The sequence below is a fragment of the Montipora capricornis genome, chromosome 1 (genome assembly GCF_036669925.1).
Source record: "Montipora capricornis isolate CH-2021 chromosome 1, ASM3666992v2, whole genome shotgun sequence".
NCBI lineage: Eukaryota > Metazoa > Cnidaria > Anthozoa > Scleractinia > Acroporidae > Montipora > Montipora capricornis.
The window spans coordinates 38,415,667-38,437,448 of record NC_090883.1 but is presented as its reverse complement, the minus strand read 5'-3'; the positions used below and the strand labels follow the sequence as shown (position 1 = coordinate 38,437,448).

At 37.6% G+C, this 21,782-nt stretch overlaps 2 protein-coding genes across 4 annotated transcripts; both read right to left on the bottom strand.

Annotated features, from left to right (window-relative positions):
• Positions 1 to 142: 142 nt before the first annotated feature.
• On the bottom strand, positions 143 to 10,655 carry LOC138042278 (glycerol-3-phosphate dehydrogenase [NAD(+)], cytoplasmic-like). 2 transcript variants are annotated; one of them, XM_068888127.1, is made up of 11 exons: positions 10,505 to 10,655; positions 9,989 to 10,169; positions 9,376 to 9,444; positions 8,509 to 8,580; positions 6,791 to 6,919; positions 5,512 to 5,653; positions 2,552 to 2,664; positions 2,346 to 2,386; positions 1,911 to 2,097; positions 1,416 to 1,522; positions 143 to 788 (listed from the first exon to the last, which is right to left on the bottom strand). In XM_068888127.1, the coding sequence occupies exons 1-11, from the start codon at positions 10,591 to 10,593 to the stop codon at positions 701 to 703; spliced, it is 1,218 nt and encodes a 405-aa protein (XP_068744228.1). In that variant the 5' UTR covers positions 10,594 to 10,655; the 3' UTR covers positions 143 to 700. The 2 variants fall into 2 exon arrangements, with proteins under 2 accessions (XP_068744228.1, XP_068744235.1); XM_068888134.1 differs by lacking the exon at positions 6,791 to 6,919.
• A 1,429-nt stretch (positions 10,656 to 12,084) lies between these two features.
• LOC138042668 (zinc finger protein 253-like) lies at positions 12,085 to 20,492 on the bottom strand. Of its 2 annotated transcripts, none has more exons than XM_068888621.1 (7): positions 20,309 to 20,492; positions 19,911 to 20,198; positions 18,288 to 18,472; positions 15,361 to 15,610; positions 14,683 to 14,787; positions 13,351 to 14,144; positions 12,085 to 13,169 (listed from the first exon to the last, which is right to left on the bottom strand). In XM_068888621.1, the coding sequence occupies exons 1-7, from the start codon at positions 20,346 to 20,348 to the stop codon at positions 12,954 to 12,956; spliced, it is 1,878 nt and encodes a 625-aa protein (XP_068744722.1). In that variant the 5' UTR covers positions 20,349 to 20,492; the 3' UTR covers positions 12,085 to 12,953. The 2 variants fall into 2 exon arrangements, with proteins under 2 accessions (XP_068744722.1, XP_068744728.1); XM_068888627.1 differs by having other exon boundaries at positions 14,683 to 14,784.
• Between the last annotated feature and the right edge of the window lie 1,290 nt (positions 20,493 to 21,782).

Genomic DNA, 21,782 nt, shown 5'->3' with positions numbered 1-21,782 from the left:
ACGTGCGAAATGCGTTTTGGTACATTAGTTTCACACATTCAGTTCACTTTAAATTGAATCTACGTAACAACCCAATTTTACAGGATGTCCATTTCGTACTCAGGGCGTAACAAATCAAAGGTCAATCACAGATCACAACATGTTTTCTTGGATGGATCGCAATTTATTCCCTTTCAAATCACAAAAATACAAGAAAACTAAAATAAGGCGTATTTACAATTAATTATTACGTTTTTATTGCAAGCGTTTATTGTATGAAATACTACTTTCAATGTGTTTTAGCACAGCTCAAAGGATGAAGCCTTCTGAGCTGAAAATCAACAAATCCATTAATGGTGACTTTAAAGGACATTCCTCACTGAGAGAACCTCGTGGATAGCATAAAAAAGAGAAACGTTCTACAGAACTAAAACAAACTGAAGAAAAAGAGAAAATAATCGAAAGAAAAAGTGAGGTTCCTGCAAGAAGTTGAACCATATTTCAGATGTATAATCAACTCCCCATGACTTTTGCTCTAATTTTTCCGGTTTGACGCTTAAAAGGACCAATCAAATTAGCCATGTTCCCTGGGAGGGCCTCTAGCTTCTCCTGAAAAAATTATGAACCGAAAAATAATTGACAACAAAAATATTAATAAATTAATTATTATTGTTTCTACAGTAGTCATCTGCACTAAAATTAAACAGTGTAAGCTTTATAACTATAAATGCCTCTTGAGTACTTCGATCATCTCAGAGGGAGGATGCTTTTCAAAACACACATTGTAGATAGCTGTAAGAAGAGGATACCTAAAAAATAACAGCAACAAAATTTGGTAGCAATCAAAAATTAAATGTGGCAGAGTATTTTCCCCTGATCGAGATTTCTACATTCATTCACACCACAAAGGTTCAAATGTTTGAGGAAATAATGTGGATTACAGGCTACATGTACGTGTATATCAATCTAATGCCCTTTTGGTGGTGTAAGTTCTGAAGACAGCCTGATAGCCTGCAACAGGCGGTTTGGCGAATTTTAGACGCTTCTTTCCTGACTGGGGTTGACTTTCAAATGATCATTTTTAAATATGGCTGTGCAAAAACCTGGACCAAAAGTCAAACGAGAACGCACCTCACCCCCTCCCCCTTCGCCTTCTTTTTGTGTGGCCATTTACATGACAGTCACTCGTCCTAGGAAGGTTTGCACAGTTGTAAGTTGAAAATCGTTGCATGGGTTGATGAGTTGGCGTATTTACAAGTAATTGTCAAAATATTAATGTGAAAGTTTAATTGTTGGGTGGCCACAGTCAGGCGCATTGCACTGTAATAGCTGGAAATGATATATAACTAAATGGGGTAAGCATGACAACTGTTGAAATCCTGCATAAGTGCAGACCTTAAGAGGGAAAGGGTTAAAACAATCAATAAAAAACTCACTCATCTAGTAAGTTATTTTCTTTCAGAAGATGATAAACTTCATAAACTGTGTGAGGTCCCTGCAGCTTCTGTCCGCCAAGCACATACTGCTCAACTTCCTCAAATGTCTTGGCAAAAAAAATAACTATCAGTTTCAAATCAACAACGATGCAGACAATCTTAGTCTTTCCCTTGTACAAATACTACTACTTTTAACAGGTGAAAATGTAAATTGATACTTGCGCGTTATAAGTAAATAAAATAAATAAATTATTAACAAACAAATTATGAAAGCTTCCGCAACACTGGCAGAAATAGACATGATAGCTAAAAGTTCTGAATTCACAGCTGCAACAATCTAACATTATCTTTATAATTTATATTTTAAGGGTTGAAATGGAGGATAAAATGTGAGGGAATCTTTTTAGATGCAGATTATTTCCCCCCTGAATCCAATAATTTATTATTAGTGGTTGTAAGATGCCTGGTCTCTCTGTCAATTCTAAATGCCCTCACCTTTCCCTTAACAAACTCTTCTCCAGCAATTCTGTTTCTTCCTCCATAACAAGTTGTGATTAGATCAGCAACACCACATGACTCAAAAAATGTCTCCAATTCAACATCTTCATAGAATTGCTTGGCAAACTGGATCATCTCTTTCAGCCCAATACGAATGACAGCAGCCTTTGAGTTGTCACCATAACTAAATAAATAATATGGAGAAAATTTAATGTAGAGTACTTAATAACTGTAGTTGCAATGTCCTTCAGGAACTCAAGAAAAATTATTAGCACCTCCCACTTGTCTGCTATTCCTTTTAGGGTAAAAAAAAAAAAAAGATTGAGCCAAGATTCATTGAGTTCCTTAAGAGGATTTTTTCCAATTCTCGACATGCAACTTTCAATAAACAGTAGATTAAACATTAATCTTTTCAAGCAAGTTACAATTTACCCCAGTGCATCCACAACTCCAGCTCCTACAGCTACTGCATTCTAAAGAACAACACAGTTTTTGATTAGGTAACCCACTTTTTTTTTCAAACTGTGGAATGTCATTAATGCCAAAGCTGAGGAACCATTCTGGATCCAAATCCAAAATTCAAGCTTTGAACAATTTCATCAATTTTTTGTCACAAACCCCTTACAAGAAAACTTCACCTTCAGAGATCCACACAGTTCAACAGTATCTGCATCCTTCACAACATTTATTTTGAAGTAATCAGTATGGAAAAGTTCCTTCAGAATGGGACCATGTTCATTTGTACGACAACCTGTTACAAAGAACAAAACAACCTAATTACTACAAAATATAATAAGTGCTTTTAGAATCCCTGTACGGTGGTCAATTTACATTATCAACTCTGTTGATAAAACCAAATTTTCAATATTATCGTTACCTGTGGATATGAAGATTACTGAAGAAGTGTAATAAAGATAGAAAATATGAAAGCTGAAGTGAACATTTGCCCACAGAAATGGCCATTTATAATCAAGAATGTTGTCAACCCCAGTAAGCTATAAGATATAATATATCTTATACCAATCACAAAAACAGTTTGAAATGATCCAAAAATTGACTGACTCCCGGATGATTACCGGGTAATCAGTGTTTAAAAAGAAATAAGCCGGGGACGGTTGCTCGAGGACTGGTTAGTGCTTACCATAATTTTGCTTAAGAGGTACCAAAACCAATAGGTTTCCATGGTATTTAACACTGCTTAGTGCTAACCATGCTTCGAGCACCCTGGGCCTGACCCTATTACAAAGTCTCCATCAGTCGTGTGTTTAACCCATTGACTTCCAGGGGTTCCCCATTGACGAGTAAAATATTCTGGCGTTAGACAGAGTAAAATATTAAGTCTGGCCGGTTTCGGCCGGTTTGGATGTCAATGGGTTAAATTAATGGGGACATAGTTTTTCAGTGAGTTATTACATTACCGTAAATGCTTGAATTAGCACCTGCGGTGCTTATTTGACCTATTGACTCCTGAGAGTGAGACTAATGTCAATAGTCTAATGCCAATAGGGGGCATCCTAGGGCATTTGAGGTGTGAATGGGTCAATCTTCTAAGGTGAGAAGGGGGCGATTACATCGTTTTTCAATTGTCAGCTTCAATATAAAAGTCTAGACTACTTAAATTGAACCCAGAATCCAACATGATGATTAAATAGAACTTTAATAAAAAAGTGCTGTGCATGCAACAACAAAAATGGCAAAAAAGAGAAAATGTTGGCGAATTTGGCAAATATGGCGAAAATGACAATTTTGCCACAATTGCCAATGAGGCAAAGGACAGCTAAGCAATGAGGGGGCCCATACAAGTTGCAGAATGTGGCAAATTTGGCAAATATGGCGAAAATGACAAAAAAACATGCTATGTGATTTGGAATTTTTAGAATTTACGCTTAAATTGGCACAGATGTATTGGAAATGTAAATAAAAACAATGTTTTTTTTTTTTGCAGTTTTGCGGTTTATATTCGAGAATTATTGTATGCAAAAAAACTCTGGCAGTGCCGTTTGCTAAACAAGAAACAAAAGATAATCAATTAATTGAGATAACTGCATTAGCAAAGCGACACTTACCCAAGTTTGTTCGAATACAAAATGTCATAGTAGTTTCATGCAAGAGTGGATTTGTTTATGACTCAATCGATTAATGTGCACAGTGTGTATGACGGCGAGCGAGTGTTCAAACCTCTCTTCACATCCCTTTTTGCATTTGGCGCAGAGCTAGATCAGTTACAAAGAAGATTCAGCCACCATATTGAATTTTATAGAAGAGAGGAGTGTGGAAGCAAATGCTAAGTGTAGCAATGGGGGTAGCTGTGTGGTTTCAACGAATAACAGTGAAAGATACGAGATGGCCTGCTTTTAAATTCCCTGCTAGCAGAGGTCTCTTTCCTTTTTGCATTCGCTGGGCTGACGGATACGATCTTTCTTCACTAAGTTGAGATCACACCTGTGTTTGTTCGAATACAAAATGTGATAGAAGTTTCATGCAAGAGTGTTTTCAGCGATGGCTCAATCGGTTAATTCTCTATTGGGAAGATTGGGGTGTGTGTTTATTTAATATTTTAACCCTTAGGAGGAGCGCTTATTCAAAGCGGGGTGCTAATTTGAAGCAGGGCAATAATTCAAGCGTTTACAGTAACTATTGGCAACACTAGTTTAACCCATTGACATCCAAACCGGCCAAAACCGGTCAGACTTTAACTCGTCAATGGGGAACCCCTGGGAGTCGATGGATTAACTAAATGGTAGAAATGACTGATGATTTCCAAAAATTACTTGGTGTAAAAATTAGGCATGACCTTAATGGGGACATAGTTTTTTAGTGAGTTATTAAATGGAATAACCACATTGATTTTATCTGCAGTAAAGCCGCCAAATGTATACCTCAAGGGTGCATAAAAGAGCTGGGCCCGGTTGTTCGAAAGCCGATTGACATAATCCAAGATTAGTGTAAACTTTTATGTTTCATGTTTTCAACTTTTTGTTGAAAGTTTCTTTGCTTATTTTTGTTTTACAAGATTGACTTCTTCTAATGTAAAGTTTTGCCGAATATCAGCGTTGAACAGCATTTGGGAGTAGAGAAATAAACTCCTTGGTTAATTTTTAATCTGGGATTGGCGTTGATCAGCCTTTGAACAACAGGGTCATATAATAAACAACTTACTAACTGAGCTTGCTCGGGCCATACTGGGGACATAGTACTGGGGAATATTGGCCCGCGGGTCAATATTCCCCAGTACGGACCTCGCGCTCGGTTAGTAAGCAGTTAATCTTAGATCTGGCTATCAAAAGTCTATCTGCCCTTAAATTAGAACCAAGAAAGCAAATGATTTCATTACCTTTAGATTTTTAGATTAGTTTCATATTTTGTATATTATAGTATTGTACATTATTGTTAATTTTACCACTTGACAATTCAGTTGTATTTTACTACAAATATTTATTTAAGACATGCAGTTAATATGCAAACCTCTGTGATTGCACAAGTTTACTTCCAGTGAAAGGATCCACTAAATCCAACAATATTATGACAACATTTGAAATCAATAAGAGGACAAGAGAGTAAAAAAATTACATTGGTGTGTGTTAATGAGATAAGTTACCTATGGTTGCCTCTCCAAACATTTCTCGAGCAACTTCTTTGGCCAGATTTGCTCCCATTAATACACTGACATCAGGAATCTTCAGTTCATCTTTGATGATGTTTGAAACAAGGTTTAGGCCAACACTAGAATGATCAAGACCCTTAAGAGTGAAAAAAGAACAACATTTGTTAGACTATAAATTATACCTTAGTACCCGACACTGAACTGAATGTTAAGGCTTAAGTTTGGTTTGTGTACAGGTCAAGTTCTACATGTTTTTCAGGCCTCAGTTTTCAAAAGGTAGAATGGATAGCACCGTCATCTACCACAACTTACCAATAATCCGACAAAGCAAGCCATAAACTAACCAAGTTCTCTATTGGTAGTCATTAATTTTATTCAGAGGACGGTGTTTTTCCACTCATCCTATAACTGGGCCCAGGAATAGGTGAGTTTCTCACGTCTACACTGGTCAGGAAAAGCATGTAATGGAACCTAATACAGGGAAAATTATTTGCATCCGAAAAGACTAACTTGCAATTCCCTTGATTTCATTCTTGTTCCAGTCCAACCATAAGAATATGACACAAAAATTTGGTTTTATCAACAGAGTTGATAATGTAATTGACCACTGTATAGGGATTCTAAAAGCAGAGGTTTCGAGCATTAGCCCTTTGGATTCGCTGTGATGAAGGGCTAGGGCTCGAAACGTCAGCTTTTAGAATCCCTGTACAGTCTGTCAAGTCTGTTGATAAAAACAAATTTTTGTGTACTACTTCCCCACCGACGCAGCATCACAGTTTCTTTAGAAACTACCCCCTTTATTCATAAGAATATGAAATTGGCATACATGTATTACCAGGGTATAACGAATTTCATCATTATTATAGTTTGGTCTCCAATGTCAGGGCAAGTGGCTTTATGATTTATTTCTCCATTGGATCCCACCTTTAAAATACACATAGGAAATAAAGAAGAAAAGCTGAATGTTACAGTTTGGAAAATTGCAGACAATGTTAAAATGGAAAACAAAACCACCCAAACTATAAAAAATATTGAAAAAATGAAAAACAGTGTCTGTCTTACAGAGTTGCACAAGCATGTTTGGCATAATTATCGCAGCTTACTTTTCCAGAACTTGCATTCAAAATTGGGTGCTTCATTTTAGCATACATTTATGATATTATAGCAGTACAAACTTTGGGGTCCAAAATGGTATCTCTTTGTCAGACCAGAAGTCTTATAACCAGGTTTAGATCCCACCAGAATGAATTTTAAAAACATAAAGGTCACTTGCCCTGATGCTGGCTTGTCGTTTAAGGGTTGTGGCGCGGTCTGTGCTCATTTGCCTGCATTCTTTCCAAGTCATAATATGAGTCTGATCAGCAATTGCATCGATTCTCATGAATTTGCATGGAATACCAAACTGTTAAAAAAGGAGCGACACAGGTTTAATGGCCACATAATCAATGGCACTTATTAGGACAGGTGACACTTCAGGTGTCATGGGCTTGGTGATTGTCAACCAATGAAATGACTTAAGAGAATCAGAACCAAATAGCTCAGATACAAGACAGTGCACATCTACGCATGTCCAAAATGTCTTAAATGAATCACTTGGTTCCTGGATTCTTAAAATATCCTAATGGATACTGTTGCAGAAAAACTTGTATCACTATTAATGCAAAGTATATTATTTTGGTACTTAGCAAGGTTAATAAAATTATGGCTATTGCTCAAAATCAACCCCAACCCAATGATGTTTTTCAAACTTGAAAAATCCTTAAGTATACAAAGGGTGTCCACCATGGCAGTTGAGATAAAGTGTAATCCCTGTGTCTTGAACAAAGGTTCAAATCAATAATGAGGTCAACATAATGTAGCTTGTACAGAGTCTCCTACGATTTGGCTCAGGTTACATCGGTAAAAATAATTAATACAGTTAATGGAACATGACTGCACTAAAAGGGGCTATTCATGTCCGATAGTTATCTTAGTGTTCTTTGCAATCAGTTGTTCAAGGTCAATGTTGTAAATAAAATGAGGACATAAAGACCCTGTTCCTAGATCTCAGATTATAATGTACATTGCACTGGCCAAATCTGTTAAGGCCTCATTCATTACTACCCACGCAACTGGCTACATCAATATTAGACAGCGTCTAGCTATAAAAGCCTCAGTTAGCCATCCAAGGTTCACTTGCCTGTATGTCTTCTATAGTAAACCAACTAGCTGTTTGCAATTTCTTAAAGTTTTTCCCCTCTCTCCCTTTGGAGATGGGTTGGTTGTATCACTTTACCTTTTATTAAAATTGGGTCACTCCTGAGTGGTGAGTCTGTGCTGCGACTTCCCCCAAGCTTATTGGCTCATTTAGTTTAGTTTGTACATTTCTCGCTAAACAATACTCTTGTCGGATCCAGCACATGCTGTTTACCACTCAGCTTGTAGTGCTGGCGAGAGGTTCTATGTCACGCAATCCAAAAGTCGCATAGGCTAACCAGCCACAAGGCAGTGTTCCCCTCAAAAAACACCAATACATCTGTTGTCTTGTTCTATTGTGCCTTGCATTATGCGTTTAAAAGCTAGTTATGTTGATACCAAGGAACAGTGACATTAACTGCAAAGAGAAAGTGCTGCCTTTGTAATTTGACATCATTCTACAAATGGCTAGACTTTCAAGTCTTCTCAGTTAAGGAAAAATTATTACAAGCCCAAGGCCATTAAAGAACATGCACATTATTCATTAAGAAAAGACCAAGCAGTTCCTGGTCTTATCTGCAGACTGATCTATAAAACCACAGGATTATAGGCACCAGCTGTTGTGGTAACCCTGCATACATATTGAACAAAGTAAACTTAATTACAGAGCCAGTCACTATGCATAATTAGGTACAAGTATCTATGAGTTTCACTACGGTAACTATAAAATCGATTGAATCAAATTAATGATAGTTACTATTACTATTGTTACATGTATTACAATATTGTTGACGTTTTTTTTCTGGCTGTCAATACCTTGATGAGTGAAACAGCAATCACATCTGTCTTGATAGTATCTTTCAGCTTTCTGCAAACATTCTTCACAAACTAATTCACGGAAAAGAAAAAAATAAAAGAAGTTCATGGCTTATAAGAAACCAAAAGAAAACATAACACTGCAGAAAACTCAATGTATTACCCAGTCAAATCTTAAAGAAAATCCATTTTTTTTAACAAAGTTGGAATATCACCTTTTTAGGGCCAAGGAGTCTAAAGCAGGACCAAGGTAATAATGACACTTTTTTTTTTCTCAAAGCATGAGCAGGCAGAATCCTGTGAATCCCGCAATCTGACTGGCTCTGGGAGTGGGCAGAATTTTTCAATCTTGCCCGCCAACCCGGACGGAATCCTAGCCCTAGTTGTCGTGTGACGGCTTTAATTTTTTTGACACCGAATCCATTTACAAACAGAACTGTTTCAAAACCGATTTTTATTAGACAAGAGATGTGGTTAAATAAAAAACTATTTCATTTCCTTGGTCTTGAAAAAGCTGCATGCCTGCGGCCAAGGGCAGCATTTTTAAGACCTCGGTCACAGTTTTTCGCTATACAGACCGACCAGGTGGCAAATAAGCTGTATTTATTGAACCCAGATTAGCACCGACCTTGTTTGAAAGAACTCTTTCCTGATTACTAGTTCTGATTATTAGGCTTTACAGGCCGAAACATCTGTGTGGATGTATCAAAACCTGTTCTCTCTTTTCTCTCCAAAGACACAACATATTGTCCAAGGCATTATGATAAGGTCCATTAGACAGAATAATACAAATCACATGCTATAGAATACATTCCCACTTGTATCAAAATAAAAATAAAAAAACCAAGAACTTCATGGATTACTGACCTGATGAGGCAAAACGAAGACTAATATATCTGCATCCTTTGCTGCATCCACAACATCTGGGTTTGCTTTCTATGACATCCAAGAGAAAAATACTAATTTGATTTCCCAAAGGCACCAAGCTTTGAATTGGCTTAACCAATTCATCTTGGGATACAGTTTGTACATTATACCCTTTGAACAGCACATTGTTTTGCATGCAAAGCAATCATCTGTTGCATTTTACACAAATAAATAATGCTTGAGCAAGATTGTAATTTTATTCATTCCTAAATGTACTTGAAGCCTACAATAATATTATTGTAGGTGCTGAAAATAGTAAAAATATAGATAAGAAAAATATTAAATACAAATAATAATTACAAAAATCATTATGTCCATTATTGTTACTTTTACTATCTAAAGTGTTGACAAATTCCATTTTTTTACCACGTCAATCAACCAAGCTTAATTAACCAAACTTGACAGACGTTAAACGCAAGTTCTTCCTTACATCATTAAGTAATTACATGGTAGGTCTATCTTTCAGTTTATTATGTTTCGTATACATAAGGCTTCTTTTACTTGGGCAGTGCAAACAGCGCCAGACATGTTTACCCGCAGGCGATAAACTTACGATATTTTCCGGGAGCTTGTGTCCTTTGAGATATTTGACATTTTCATGTTCGGTGTTTATAATTTCTGTCAACTTCTTTCCATCAATTAACTCTTCATAAACGTACATTTGCACTTGATGGTGGAAGGAATCCGGATGATCTTTAACGTTAGCCCCAATAATACGAGCAATAACTGAACCCCTGAAATATTAAAGCAGTCAAATGTTCCAACCATTAGTCAACTGTACATGTTTCACTCAGTTTTTCGCAGAACTGGAACCGGCTGCAACACGCATATATGTACAAATATATATGTAGTTTTAGGCTGTGGTTCAAATGCTAAAACTGGTGGAGAAATCTTCGGGTACCATCTTCATGGACTGGCAGAGAAAACAGGGATCAATGTGAGTATAAACCGAGGATTAACGAACCGGGATCAACCCGAATATATGGTCGATGTTGTAGAGGAACCCTCGAGGCATTAATGTTTTACTAAACCAAAAGTCGCTTGCTCAATCCTTCGCGGAATAACTTACCAATTCCCAGAGCCAATAATTGCGACTTTTCGAGGAGAGGCCATAATTGTTAATTTGTGCAATCCCCGGACGAAATAGCTCAAGCTCATATCATAACCAAACGTTATATTCGATGTGGGTGACCTGGGCAGGTACACCACAGGACACCCAAATTCAACAGTGACGCCCAAGACATTCACTTTTGATTTCTTGTTTTCCCCATTCACCCCTCAAACGCCCTAGGACGCCCTCCATTGACGTTAGACGCCCATTGGCGTTAGACGGAGTAAAATCTGTTAAGTATCACTCTGAAGGGTTAATGGGTTTTTGACTGAATACTTTTCAAACATTCCATGATCTGAAGTATGTAAAATTTTCCACATTTCGTTTCTTTTCCTAGCTGCCAGAAAAGCATCCACCACTGTTAAGGTCAAGTCTGCTATGAGCCTACAAGGCCCATTAGGCTTGCGCTTATCTCCAGTTACTGTAGGATGAAGCGAGTAGGAATATTTCTACTCCCCACTAGATGGGATGCTAGTCCATTGCAGAGTTACCCCCAACATTAAATTCCCCAGTACCCATTTATACATCTGGGTGGAAAGAGCCACCATGAGAGTAGTGTCTTGCCCAAGGACACAATGTCATCGGCCAGCGGACATTACTAAACAACGAAACAGCGAAACAAAGCACCAAAACACCATGTATGACCCCACCATACATTGAACTCTAACTGACTAAGGTTGGATTTGAGATTAAACATCGTTTTAGGCCTAATTAGGCCTAAAAGGTTACTGCTCCTAAGCTCAGTCTGAATCCTAATCTTAATCTCAATGAATTAGGAGTAATAACGTTTTAGGCCTAATTAGGCCTACAACGATATTTAATCTCAAATCCAACCTTCGACTGTTAGTATTCAATGTATGGTGGGGTCACACATGGTGTTTTGGTGCTTTGTTCCGCTGTTTCGTTGTTTAGTAATGCCCTCCACCAGGACCCAAACCCAGACTAGTTTATCCGACGTTGAGCGCACTAGCCATGAGGCCATTGCGCCTCCCAATTATCTACCACTCCTAATGATGTAATATTACATTGAACTTGACTTTCAGTTAATCAGACTTGGACATGCCAGCTAAGTTCAAGAGAAAAGCTTAAAATTGGACAAATCAAGCCGCAGGTTTGTTATTTTGAAATGCAGTGAAAAAAGGATGGTTCTTAAAGGGTTTCTTTCCGACGGTAAAGTTTACTTTTTGAGCGTATTAATAAATTACCATCAATAAATTAATCTTTTATCCTTGTGCTAATTAACCCAACAGGCCTTGTTAGCCTGAGCAAAATACAAAAAAACATGTATATATAGTGGCCAATACGTTAGTCAAGAAGGCTTGTTACAACAGACCTAATCAGCTAATTCAATGTTGTAGCCAATTCAAATCTCCCGGGATAAAGATTCTTTGTGGAATTGGCTACAACATTCAGAACATTGAGTAAGACAATTGGGCTATGGAAAACATACAAAAGAATTTTTGCTCCAAAAACAAGACAGGTTCCGTGGGGGATGGGGGGCTGGGACAGGTTGCAGTAAGTATGACAAAGACCAAACAAAAAATTAAATTACTTTTATTTCTGAATGCCATTTTCTACAAGTTGTTGTTGACTAGAAAATCAAACAAAACAGATTTTTTCACTCGTGGTTTATTACACCTCAACTTAGGAAATTATTAGTTTTCATATTAAAGATAATTCTAGTGCCCACTATCCTACCCATCAGAAACAAAAAAGAATTCAATAAGAATAAGGATAATGTTTGTTATGTGAAAATCGTGCAAAATCAAGTGAGAAAGTTCTATTTTGGCACATTAGAATTCTACTGAAAAAAATGACAGCCACTGAAATTGAACAGATGAAAATTGAATTAATGAAAATTGAAAATTCCCTACTTTGCTAAATACAGTCCATTTAAGAGTTTCAAAAACCATGTGTATGTTGGGATAAAAACAAATTAAAATTTTGTTATGGAAAAGAACTTGCATTCAAAATGTTTTTGTTTTCATCCTGAAATGCACATGCATTTTTTGAAACTCTTAACTGGCTCAAAAATATGTTTAAAGCTAACCCTTATCTACAGGTATTTTGCTGAAAATATCTAACCTTCATTAATCTCTTACATACCTAACTTTCATTAATTCATGACCCTAACCCACTCTTTAAGTGTTGGGTGAAATTAATAGTCCACCATTTTTTCATGGAACCTTTTTTTTATTGGTCATGCAAAGCTACATGTACTATTAGGCTGAATAACATGATCAACATGTACATTTTATTTTACTTCCCTGATCAACGGTAAAGGATATTTTAAGCTATGCTCAAATAAGTACAAAGTAAAATCAAAGTATTTCATCTTAGAAAAAAAAAGCAAGAATTTCTTGATTTTCAACCCTGATTTTAATTAAATTGAGCTTCTTTCTTTGACTTAGGAGACTGATAGCACAATAGTTTCAGCAGGCAACTCGACCATTTCAGCATCATCTGGGGCAGAGGCTAACTGCCCTGAAATCTCAACATCATCATGAATAGTGCTTTGACCTTTAGTGCCATCAGTGTCACTGGAACCACCAGAAGGAGCAAACGCTCCATCTTGTTTACTGACTGTTGATGGAGGGTCTGTTGATGTAGCTGTACATGTCTCCTACAGTAAAAAAATTAATATTTGAAAGAATTAATTATTGTTCAGGTTTGACAAAGACAGGCAATGTCAGCTCTGCACTGCTAGGTTCACACATACAGCCTTGTCTACATTGTGCACACAAATCTAACACTGCCATCTTCTTGGGTCACTTTCCCCAAAATTAGACAATTTTCTAACTCACCTTTCTTGGAAGTGGCTTGTCTGGATGATAGTTTCTCACATGCTTCAGTCGTGCACCTGGTTGAGTGAATGTTTTATCACAATGGTCACACTTGTAAGGACGAACGCCAGTGTGAGTACGGATGTGACAAACCAAGGTGAACTCAACTGTGAAGGCTTTGCCACAAATGTGACACTTATAAGGGCGTAACCCAGTGTGAATACGACTATGACGCTTCAAGTCATTGGTCTGTGTGAATGTTTTACCACATACATCACACTTAAATGGGCGTACACCACTGTGGATGAGCTCATGTCTGGACAACGTGTTTCTGTGTGTGAATGCCTTGTTGCAAACACTGCATTTGAATGCCTTTTCTTTGCTGTGGGTCCTCATGTGGGAGAGAAGAGGTGACTGAAGTGCAAAGGCTCGTCCACATATCTTGCAGGAATATGGTTTTACTCCAGTGTGGGTGCGGCTATGAGCTTGAAGGCTGCCTTGCTGAGAGAATGCACGACCACAGAGGTGACACTTGTAAGGCTTCTCTCCAGTGTGGACAAGCTGGTGTCGTTGTAGATGCTTCAACAGAGTGAACTCCTTCCCACATTCTGTACACTTGTGCTCCTTCACACCAGTATGGATCAGTTTGTGGCACTGTAAGGTGTAGTTGCGAATGAATGCTTTGCCACATTCATCACACTTGAACTTCTTCAGTTTCTCATTCTGTTGGCGGGCATATTCCTCAGTGACTTTTATCTTGGGAATTGCTGCACGTGGGCCAACAGGCTGAGGCACAAAAATACTTCTTTGTTGACCTAAAGTGAAAAGGAAATAATACAAAAGCAGGTTGTGTCGTACCTCATTGAACAGGCTTCAGGACTGGCCAAAAGAACAATAAAACAAACAAAGATAACAATGGATTTAGCACAGAAAACAATAGGAAGTACGACACTATACAGCCCTAACCCTAACCAAAAAAATCAACTACCACCAGCTCCTTCAGTGACAAAGTCAAATTTGCCCCTTTTTAACGTTGTTGAAAAGCCTTAATGCATGGCTGTCATAATTATACAAAATAAAGCAAAAACAAACAAGACAAAAAATAATGCGTGGGAAACAATTAAGCAAAAGAGTAGGATTGAATGGAACTTAGAGAGCATGTGCACTACTTGAAAACTGACTCACCATAAATGAATTCGTTGTCACTGACAACACCATTCCAATTTTCTGGATACACAATCTGAAGCTCACATTTACTTATCCCCAAAAAGTGAGTAAATGGCTGAGGGTTAGCAGAAGTTGTTTCTCACTATTTGTTTACATGATAAAACAAACAAATCCGTCCATTTGTACCTGTATTACACTTGTATTTGAGATGTCCAATCAATGATGCAGGGTTACTGTACATCTTGCCACAGTTTTTACAGGCAAAGCTATCATCATCAGTTTCAGTCTCTACTACGAAAAGAAAATAATTTCATGCGCATTTCTCTTTTGCAAAGGTCCAGGGCTTAGCTATGAATATTATGGTGGCCTTGTTTTCTTACTTCAATTTTAGGGATCCTAGCAATGAAGCACAAGGGACATACGAATTTAAAGGTAAAGCAAGATGTGAACTTACAGAGAGGAATGAGAAAAGTATGTGAGTGTCTGTTTGGGGTAAAATTGCATCCCTTGGTTCCATAGAATCTGGCCACAAAATTAGCATAACCACAGTGAGCAAATTGGTCTATGAAGAATATCACTCCTTACAACATTTGAAAAGTACTGTGACAATGTGAATTATTCCAGGCTCAATGATAAGTCATATAAGTTCAGCTTTAAATTGGTGACCTATCACAAGTTGACCTAATTCCCTCACAGAAACTAGCATTCTAAATGTTGCATTCAACATCATAAGAGCAAATTATTAAACTATTGATTATTGTTGAACTTCACCATGATGATAACTACATCCTTTTACCATACGACATTAAATCAACATCTAAATCCATTTCTTTAAACAATCCAATGTTTAATAAGTTCTCAAACCTTCCCCCTTCTTCTTCTTAGGTAATTTAATTCCCAGGATCCGAGCAAACTTTTCTCCATGGAATGCTAACAGTTCCTGTCCAATCTCAATCTCTTTTGTTGCCATATAGTAGATGTTACCATCATATTGAACAACACGAATGTTCTGCTCAGATGTACTGCTAGAACAGTTCACATAACGAAGCCAATTAGACTGGAAAGCATCTCGTCCATCAATCAAATGCATCAGCTTGCCATAGTCATCTCGTACCTTAAAACAAAAAAAAATCACCCACAATGTAAAAACCTGTGAAACTCTGAGATAATGATGGCAGAAAGAACAGAAAACAAAAATGATAAATTGAAGAAAAAATTGCCAACAAAAAGCAAAGAGGAAGTTTGCTTCTGTTGTATACATTACAGTAAATAATGATTGCTAGGAATACGTGAGTGAGAAAGGTGAGTAAGCAGAACCTTTATCACTAAGAACTAGGAATCTCAGTGTGGAAGTTGAGTGCTGGCGTGGAAACTGGAAGCAGTGACTGGTACTTTTTTCAAAACAGCTGCAAATTTTTTAAGCAAGAGCTAGGGTACCGGAAATGTGTGTGAAAGTATTAAAAAAGCGAAGAAAGGTGTGCATATCTTCAGCCTGTGTGGCAGGCGTTAGTATTTTATAAGCAAAGGGATAATTTCAAAATAATGACATGTCAGTTCATTCTTTGAATTTCAACATCCGTTCTTCTGAAATGTCTGGCCCCTTTTCAGCAAAAGAGTTACCTTTTGAGAAATGCTCAGCGAAGTAGAGCAAACGAAAAGTCTCTTATTTTTCTTTGACATTGTAGAGGGTTAGGGTTAGGGTTAGGTCTATCTCAAGAAATGATTTTCTCTTCGCTCAACAGTTGAAGAACAATTTGACTCGGTGGTCAAATGTAGGAGGTTCAAAGACTGAACATGTACGGTTGAATGATGATAAATGACGACCCACTGGAAAAGTACACAACTCGAAGGCTGTAAGATTCCCTTCCATGTGTATGTGATGTCATCACGGGTATCAATACCCCGGATTATAGACATAACACCACAAATTATTGACTGCGCATGCCTCCGATCTTACATTCCACAAATTTTGATTTTTTTCGCTAATATCAAGAATAGGCTGCTGCCTCGCCAAGGCTCGCCAGCAATTAAAGTCAAATCTAAGCAAAATCTTGATGTTTTGACTTTTGCTGGTGGCTTTTTGCCATAATGCACCATTCTTTCAACAAGAATGCACTGCCTACCAATCAAAATGCATTGCTTTGAGCTGGGGTCATGAAACAAACTTAATAACGAATGATTATCATCAACCTGTTAAGTGAAAAGAATTTGAAATTTGAGTCATCTTTGATTAGCCTCTGCTTTCAGTTGAGATTCATTCCTGACCAAATCAACCCAGATCCTTAAACCAAACTTATACCAAGATGCTTTGAAAGTAGTCAAAATTTGATAGTAACCATTGTAAACTATTCATGTGGTTGTACGGTGTATTCTAGTTGGATTTGAAAAAATGGCTATTTAGACCTATCAAACCAACACTGTCGGTAAAAAAAACTAAGTAGCAAACAGAGGATATTAAAAAGTTATGTAATATATTCACCCATCACATCAAATTGCCTCATTTTAACCTGATAATCTGGAACTCACTCTACACAAATAAACAACAACATCCACAGCAAGTTCATTTCATTGGGCTATAAAAGTTGGGATGATATTTACTGGTCTCTATGCTATGGATTAAATTAATTCTTGACCTTATTTTTAAGTTTCTTGTATCATTTCTGTCCCAAGTAATAAAAAACAAGAGCAATTTTAACAACTTTTAATCCAGAAAGAAATTTAAGCCACAACTCATGAATACTTGAAATATTATGTCAAAATGTACATTAAATTGCTGTACTCATCCTTACTTAGAGTCACTAGCTTTAAGCAGGTATATACCCAAGAAAAGACTAAGAAAATTCTTCATTCTCGGCCTGTGGTTTTGTTAAATTGTGTTAAAATTGAAAAGGTCTCTTAATGGACAAGTCACGGTCTGCTAAATCTGGGAGCCAGCGAGCCATGCGAATTTCGCATTTAAGTCTAAGCACCCATTTCAAATAGCGCTGATAAACAGTTATTAAGCCTAAGCACCCATTTTAATCCTTTGACTCCCAAGCCGGCCATACTTGAGGAAATTCCCTTGAAATTGTTCTACTATCAAACTTTTTTTGGAAACTTGGCATAATTAACATTCATGATATGAACATTAAAAAAATGCAATAAAAAAATGGGGTCACCGTGCTTGTTTACACCTCAGCAGGCTCTTACAATGGGGTATTTTTACTGATTGTGCGTAAAAAATTTGAATCACCTTCATACAGAGTTAAGTCTTGGTTACTTGAAAGATACACAATTTTATTTTGAAAATAAAGCTTCTTTCATTCACATAAGCAGTATTGCTTCATTTATGCTGTTCTTGATTGCCTGGTTAGAGGAATAGTGCACTTTTTGGGACAGTTCCATGGTTAGCTTGAAGTCCTCGCCTTGGCCAAAATACACCCAGTACGGAACTGTTTTCCCAAAAAATGCATGTTCTACTATCAAACTTTTTTTCTTCATCAAATATGTTCTTTATTAGATTGTTTTTAGCAAATAACTGGAAAAAAATCGGGGGTCACCATGCTCGTTTGAGAGAAAAAGAACATTTATTTCCCTATCGGACTTAGTTTGAGGGAAATTTCTTACATTTTGTACGCGCACGTGCTAATGTGCACGCGCTAATGACACGAAAATCGTGTGCAGTAGGGATGCGCAATGCAATACTTGGGAATTACCTTAATATTTTTGCTCTGTCTAACGCCAGACGATTTTACTTGTCAATGGGGAACCCCTGGGAGTCCATGGGTTAAACCTTCTCAGTCTATCCTCACCTCCCAAACATACAAAGCATCCTTGTAGTTTTTTGCCTCTTCTGCTGGAATCTTTTTACCCACAAATGGTCCAAAAAAGTCATGTTTTGGAATAACACACTTAGCAAATACTCCTCGGCCAGCCTTTGGAGTGCTGGATTCTTTCACTTCAAGTCCAGGAGGAACAATAACCTCTGCCTGTGCAACTGTCAAGGACATTAAGAGGAAAAAACCTGTCTGTTTAAAATGGCAAGGATTGAGTAGACAAACAACTGATAGAAAATTAGAATTCTTCTGGGATGTAGCATCTCAATAAAAGCCTATGCCTGATGGTATTTCCCAATCACTTGAGTAATGTTCAAATTTACACATGGCAGATAGACATTGCACGAGACTGAACAATAATACATAGAAATTGTTTTTGTCCTTTCCCTGACCTTTTGTGTCTTGTGCCTGATATAAATGCTCACAACCCAAAACAATTTACCTGCACATCCACAAAAAACTCTGTCCTACATTTTGATACACCCTGTCAACTTGATTGACTCTTTGCAACAGCAAATGTCACATACAAGTATTTTACAGGTTTTTGTGTCTTTCTCAACTTAATCAACTCTTCCCAAATAATGCAAACCATAGGCCATCATCAAAGGGTTTCACAGCCAAAAATTCTTTGGTACATGTAAACAAGGCCAAAAAATGCCTGACAAAGATGGTGCTTCTTGACACAGGATGAAAAACCACCATTAGATGTTGATGTAGGACACTAGTATATTGAAAAACAACATTCTCCAAAGCAAAATAAGTTTTATGATAATATCACAGTTCTTTACAGCAAAACACTTCACATAAACTGTGTTCAAATGTCACCACAGCAACAGAGTCAACATTCAGGATCAGTCCTATATTTACGATGCTGATTAAGCTCGAATATCTCACTGCAAAGAAAGCCAATTTTAGCACCGCCTCAATTTTCACGCTTCATTGGTTTCCTAGATTAACATGCGTGACTCAAAATTTGTGCACGGGTAAGAGATCACTTTCTTATGCGAAAACCGCGTAAAACAATTTCGAGATTGTTACAGTGTGCATGAAGTGAGCGCAACGTTTTAAAGTGCTGATACTCGTTGCATTTTCCGCCCTACCTCTGCGGTTTCATTCGCTTGGCTGTAAGTGTCGTTGTCAGCCAATACTTATTATACAAATGCTAATTCATAAACCTGAAAAGCGCGAGTATTAGGTTTTTAAACTACAGCGTTCCCGAGAAAAGTCAACCACGTAAACACACTGCAGCTATGTTATCATAAGACACTCTCACGGGCATAACGAACTTTCGGTGGAAAAGAGACGACTGCTTATCATAGTCCTGCCTTGTGATGTATGCAATTATTGCGAACACGCATATAAATGAAGCTTGAATTCCAAGTCAACTGGGATCAGAGACTCCGGACATAATATCGAAAATATGCCCTGTACTTCACTGGAAGAAAAATTCCAACTCGCGTTTGCTAGAAAGGTAGCTACTGGATATATGACAACAGTTTTGAACGGAAAAATACGACAAAAACCCTAAAAAATCGACCAACTAATTTATGCAAAGCGACCATGTGCTCAGAGTACCTGAAATTATCGATATAATCTTACGTTTATTGAGCTCCGCGTCTGGCAAATCTTCTCCAAAATAATACTTGAGCTCAATGATTTTACGGCGCACTGGCTTAGAAGAGGTCCCCTTGTCGACACCTTTAGTTTGACCATCTTCTCCTGCTTCTAATTCATCATCTTCATCCTCGCTGCTATCGGAACCCGATTCTTCGCCATCATCTTCCTCGAAATCATCGGCGTCAACTCCCGTTATTTCAGGGTCCGTTTGAGTCTCCGCGTCAATTTTTACAACCACTGCTTTGGCCTGTAACTCCTCCTGTTCTGAAACTGAACGAAAATAAATGTTATTGTTTCAGCTGCAGCGGAGATTGTGAAGGAATTTCTTTAAACTGCCCATATCCAAAACACGTTCTCTACACTGAGAGCTTGAATCCGACCTTCGGTTTTCTTGGCAGATGATCGCGTTCCGACACCCATATCAACGGCTACTGTGTTCACTGTACAGCAACGGAATCGTATCGTTCCGATTTAGCCTTTTAACCGGTGTTGCCTGTCGCTAAATAATACCACTCATCTCCAAACAGTAGTCTTTCCAGAGCATGTAGAAACGCAAGACTGAGTGAAATCAATGGTCCACTCTTTGACTATTTCTACTCTAGAGCTGTCAATCATAATAAAATTACAATGGTTTTCGTGTTTGATTGGCTTACCGCAACAATTTAACATTTCCCGCCAATTCTTTTGTTGCGGTGAAAATATCACCAATCGAATGGCAAGTAAAGTGATGTTTTCACTTTCGGAAATTCTTAGGAAAATGTGAACAGTTAAAAGCCAAAAACCCACTAACCTATTATACTAGCCACTAAACACTAACTTCTTGCAAGGAAAATGCGTGACAAGGTCGGTGTTTTCACAACAAATTCCACGCCAAAACAGCTGTTTTCGATGAACAAAGAAGCAAAAACGTTCATCGTAATGTAGGTAAACTGTTTCGCATGGGAATATGGTAACCAAGCGTCATGGGCTCGAAGACATGTGACAATTTTCAATAGGGAGTTCAAAATCTACGACGGCGACGGTCGACCAAAACGTCACCTCAAAATATAACTTGGCTCTATCATACTTACATACATACGTTTATTTCACGTCCCCATGGGGCTTTCAGTGAAATATATATGACAAGACAAAAGTAATACAACACAGTATAAAATTAGTACTATATAACTTTATATAATAACCAAATCAATGCGCGCGCTCTGATTGGTCAATCAGCTATGTTTTATTGTGCCAGTAAACTCAAGGAAAAATCGCGCGTCTTCAGAATTATTATATAAAAGCAATAGACCACAGATTTCTATGGTTTATAGGCATGATAAACCACTTGGGATGTTGGAATTGGTTAATCACTCGCCCGCGGCTCGTGATTTACGAATTCTTCTCGTGTTCTACCAACATCCCGCGTGGTTTATCAGCCTATAAACCATAAAAACTTGTGGTCTATTGGTTAAAAAATTTAAGAATTCAGAAATTTAAATCAAATACAAACTGATATAATTAAACGAATTTCAGTATTTCAGTTAATTAGGGTTATTTTCCTCGTCTTACTCTTAATTGAGCTAACGATCGACTTAACTTATCATAAGTCTTTCGCGATTATTCAGTCTCGTTCACGTCCTACCGTTGTCGAAGTATCCTAAAAATAAATTGCCACGAGCAATTTCAGAGTGAAAATGGAGAATGAAGGTTCCTGAGTTGCATGCTTACGTTGTCGTCAAAACCTCAAATTTGGTGATTTCGCGTCGGATGTCGTTATGCAGAGCACCGCTAACATACTTGCTACAATCCGTGCTACACATGCAGCGCTATTATTTATACTCTTTTAACCAATGGTATTGTTGTTTTGTGGCGTTG

Bases quoted from the DNA above. Each gene is read 5' to 3' on its own strand.
- LOC138042278 (XM_068888127.1), bottom strand. From the start codon at position 10,593: ATGAGCTTGAGCTATTTCGTCCGGGGATTGCACAAATTAACAATTATG. The intron at 2,098-2,345 runs GTAAATTGTAAC...TTATTTATTTAG, and splicing joins GGAGTTGTGGATGCACTGGG to TTATGGTGACAACTCAAAGG. The intron at 789-1,415 runs GTGAGTTTTTTA...GTTATTTTTTAG, and splicing joins GAAAATAACTTACTAGATGA to GTATCCTCTTCTTACAGCTA.
- LOC138042668 (XM_068888621.1), bottom strand. From the start codon at position 20,348: ATGGGTGTCGGAACGCGATCATCTGCCAAGAAAACCGAAG. The intron at 20,199-20,308 runs GTCGGATTCAAG...ATTTTCGTTCAG, and splicing joins ATCTGCCAAGAAAACCGAAG to TTTCAGAACAGGAGGAGTTA. The intron at 18,473-19,910 runs GTAAGATTATAT...TGTCCTTGACAG, and splicing joins AGACGCGGAGCTCAATAAAC to TTGCACAGGCAGAGGTTATT.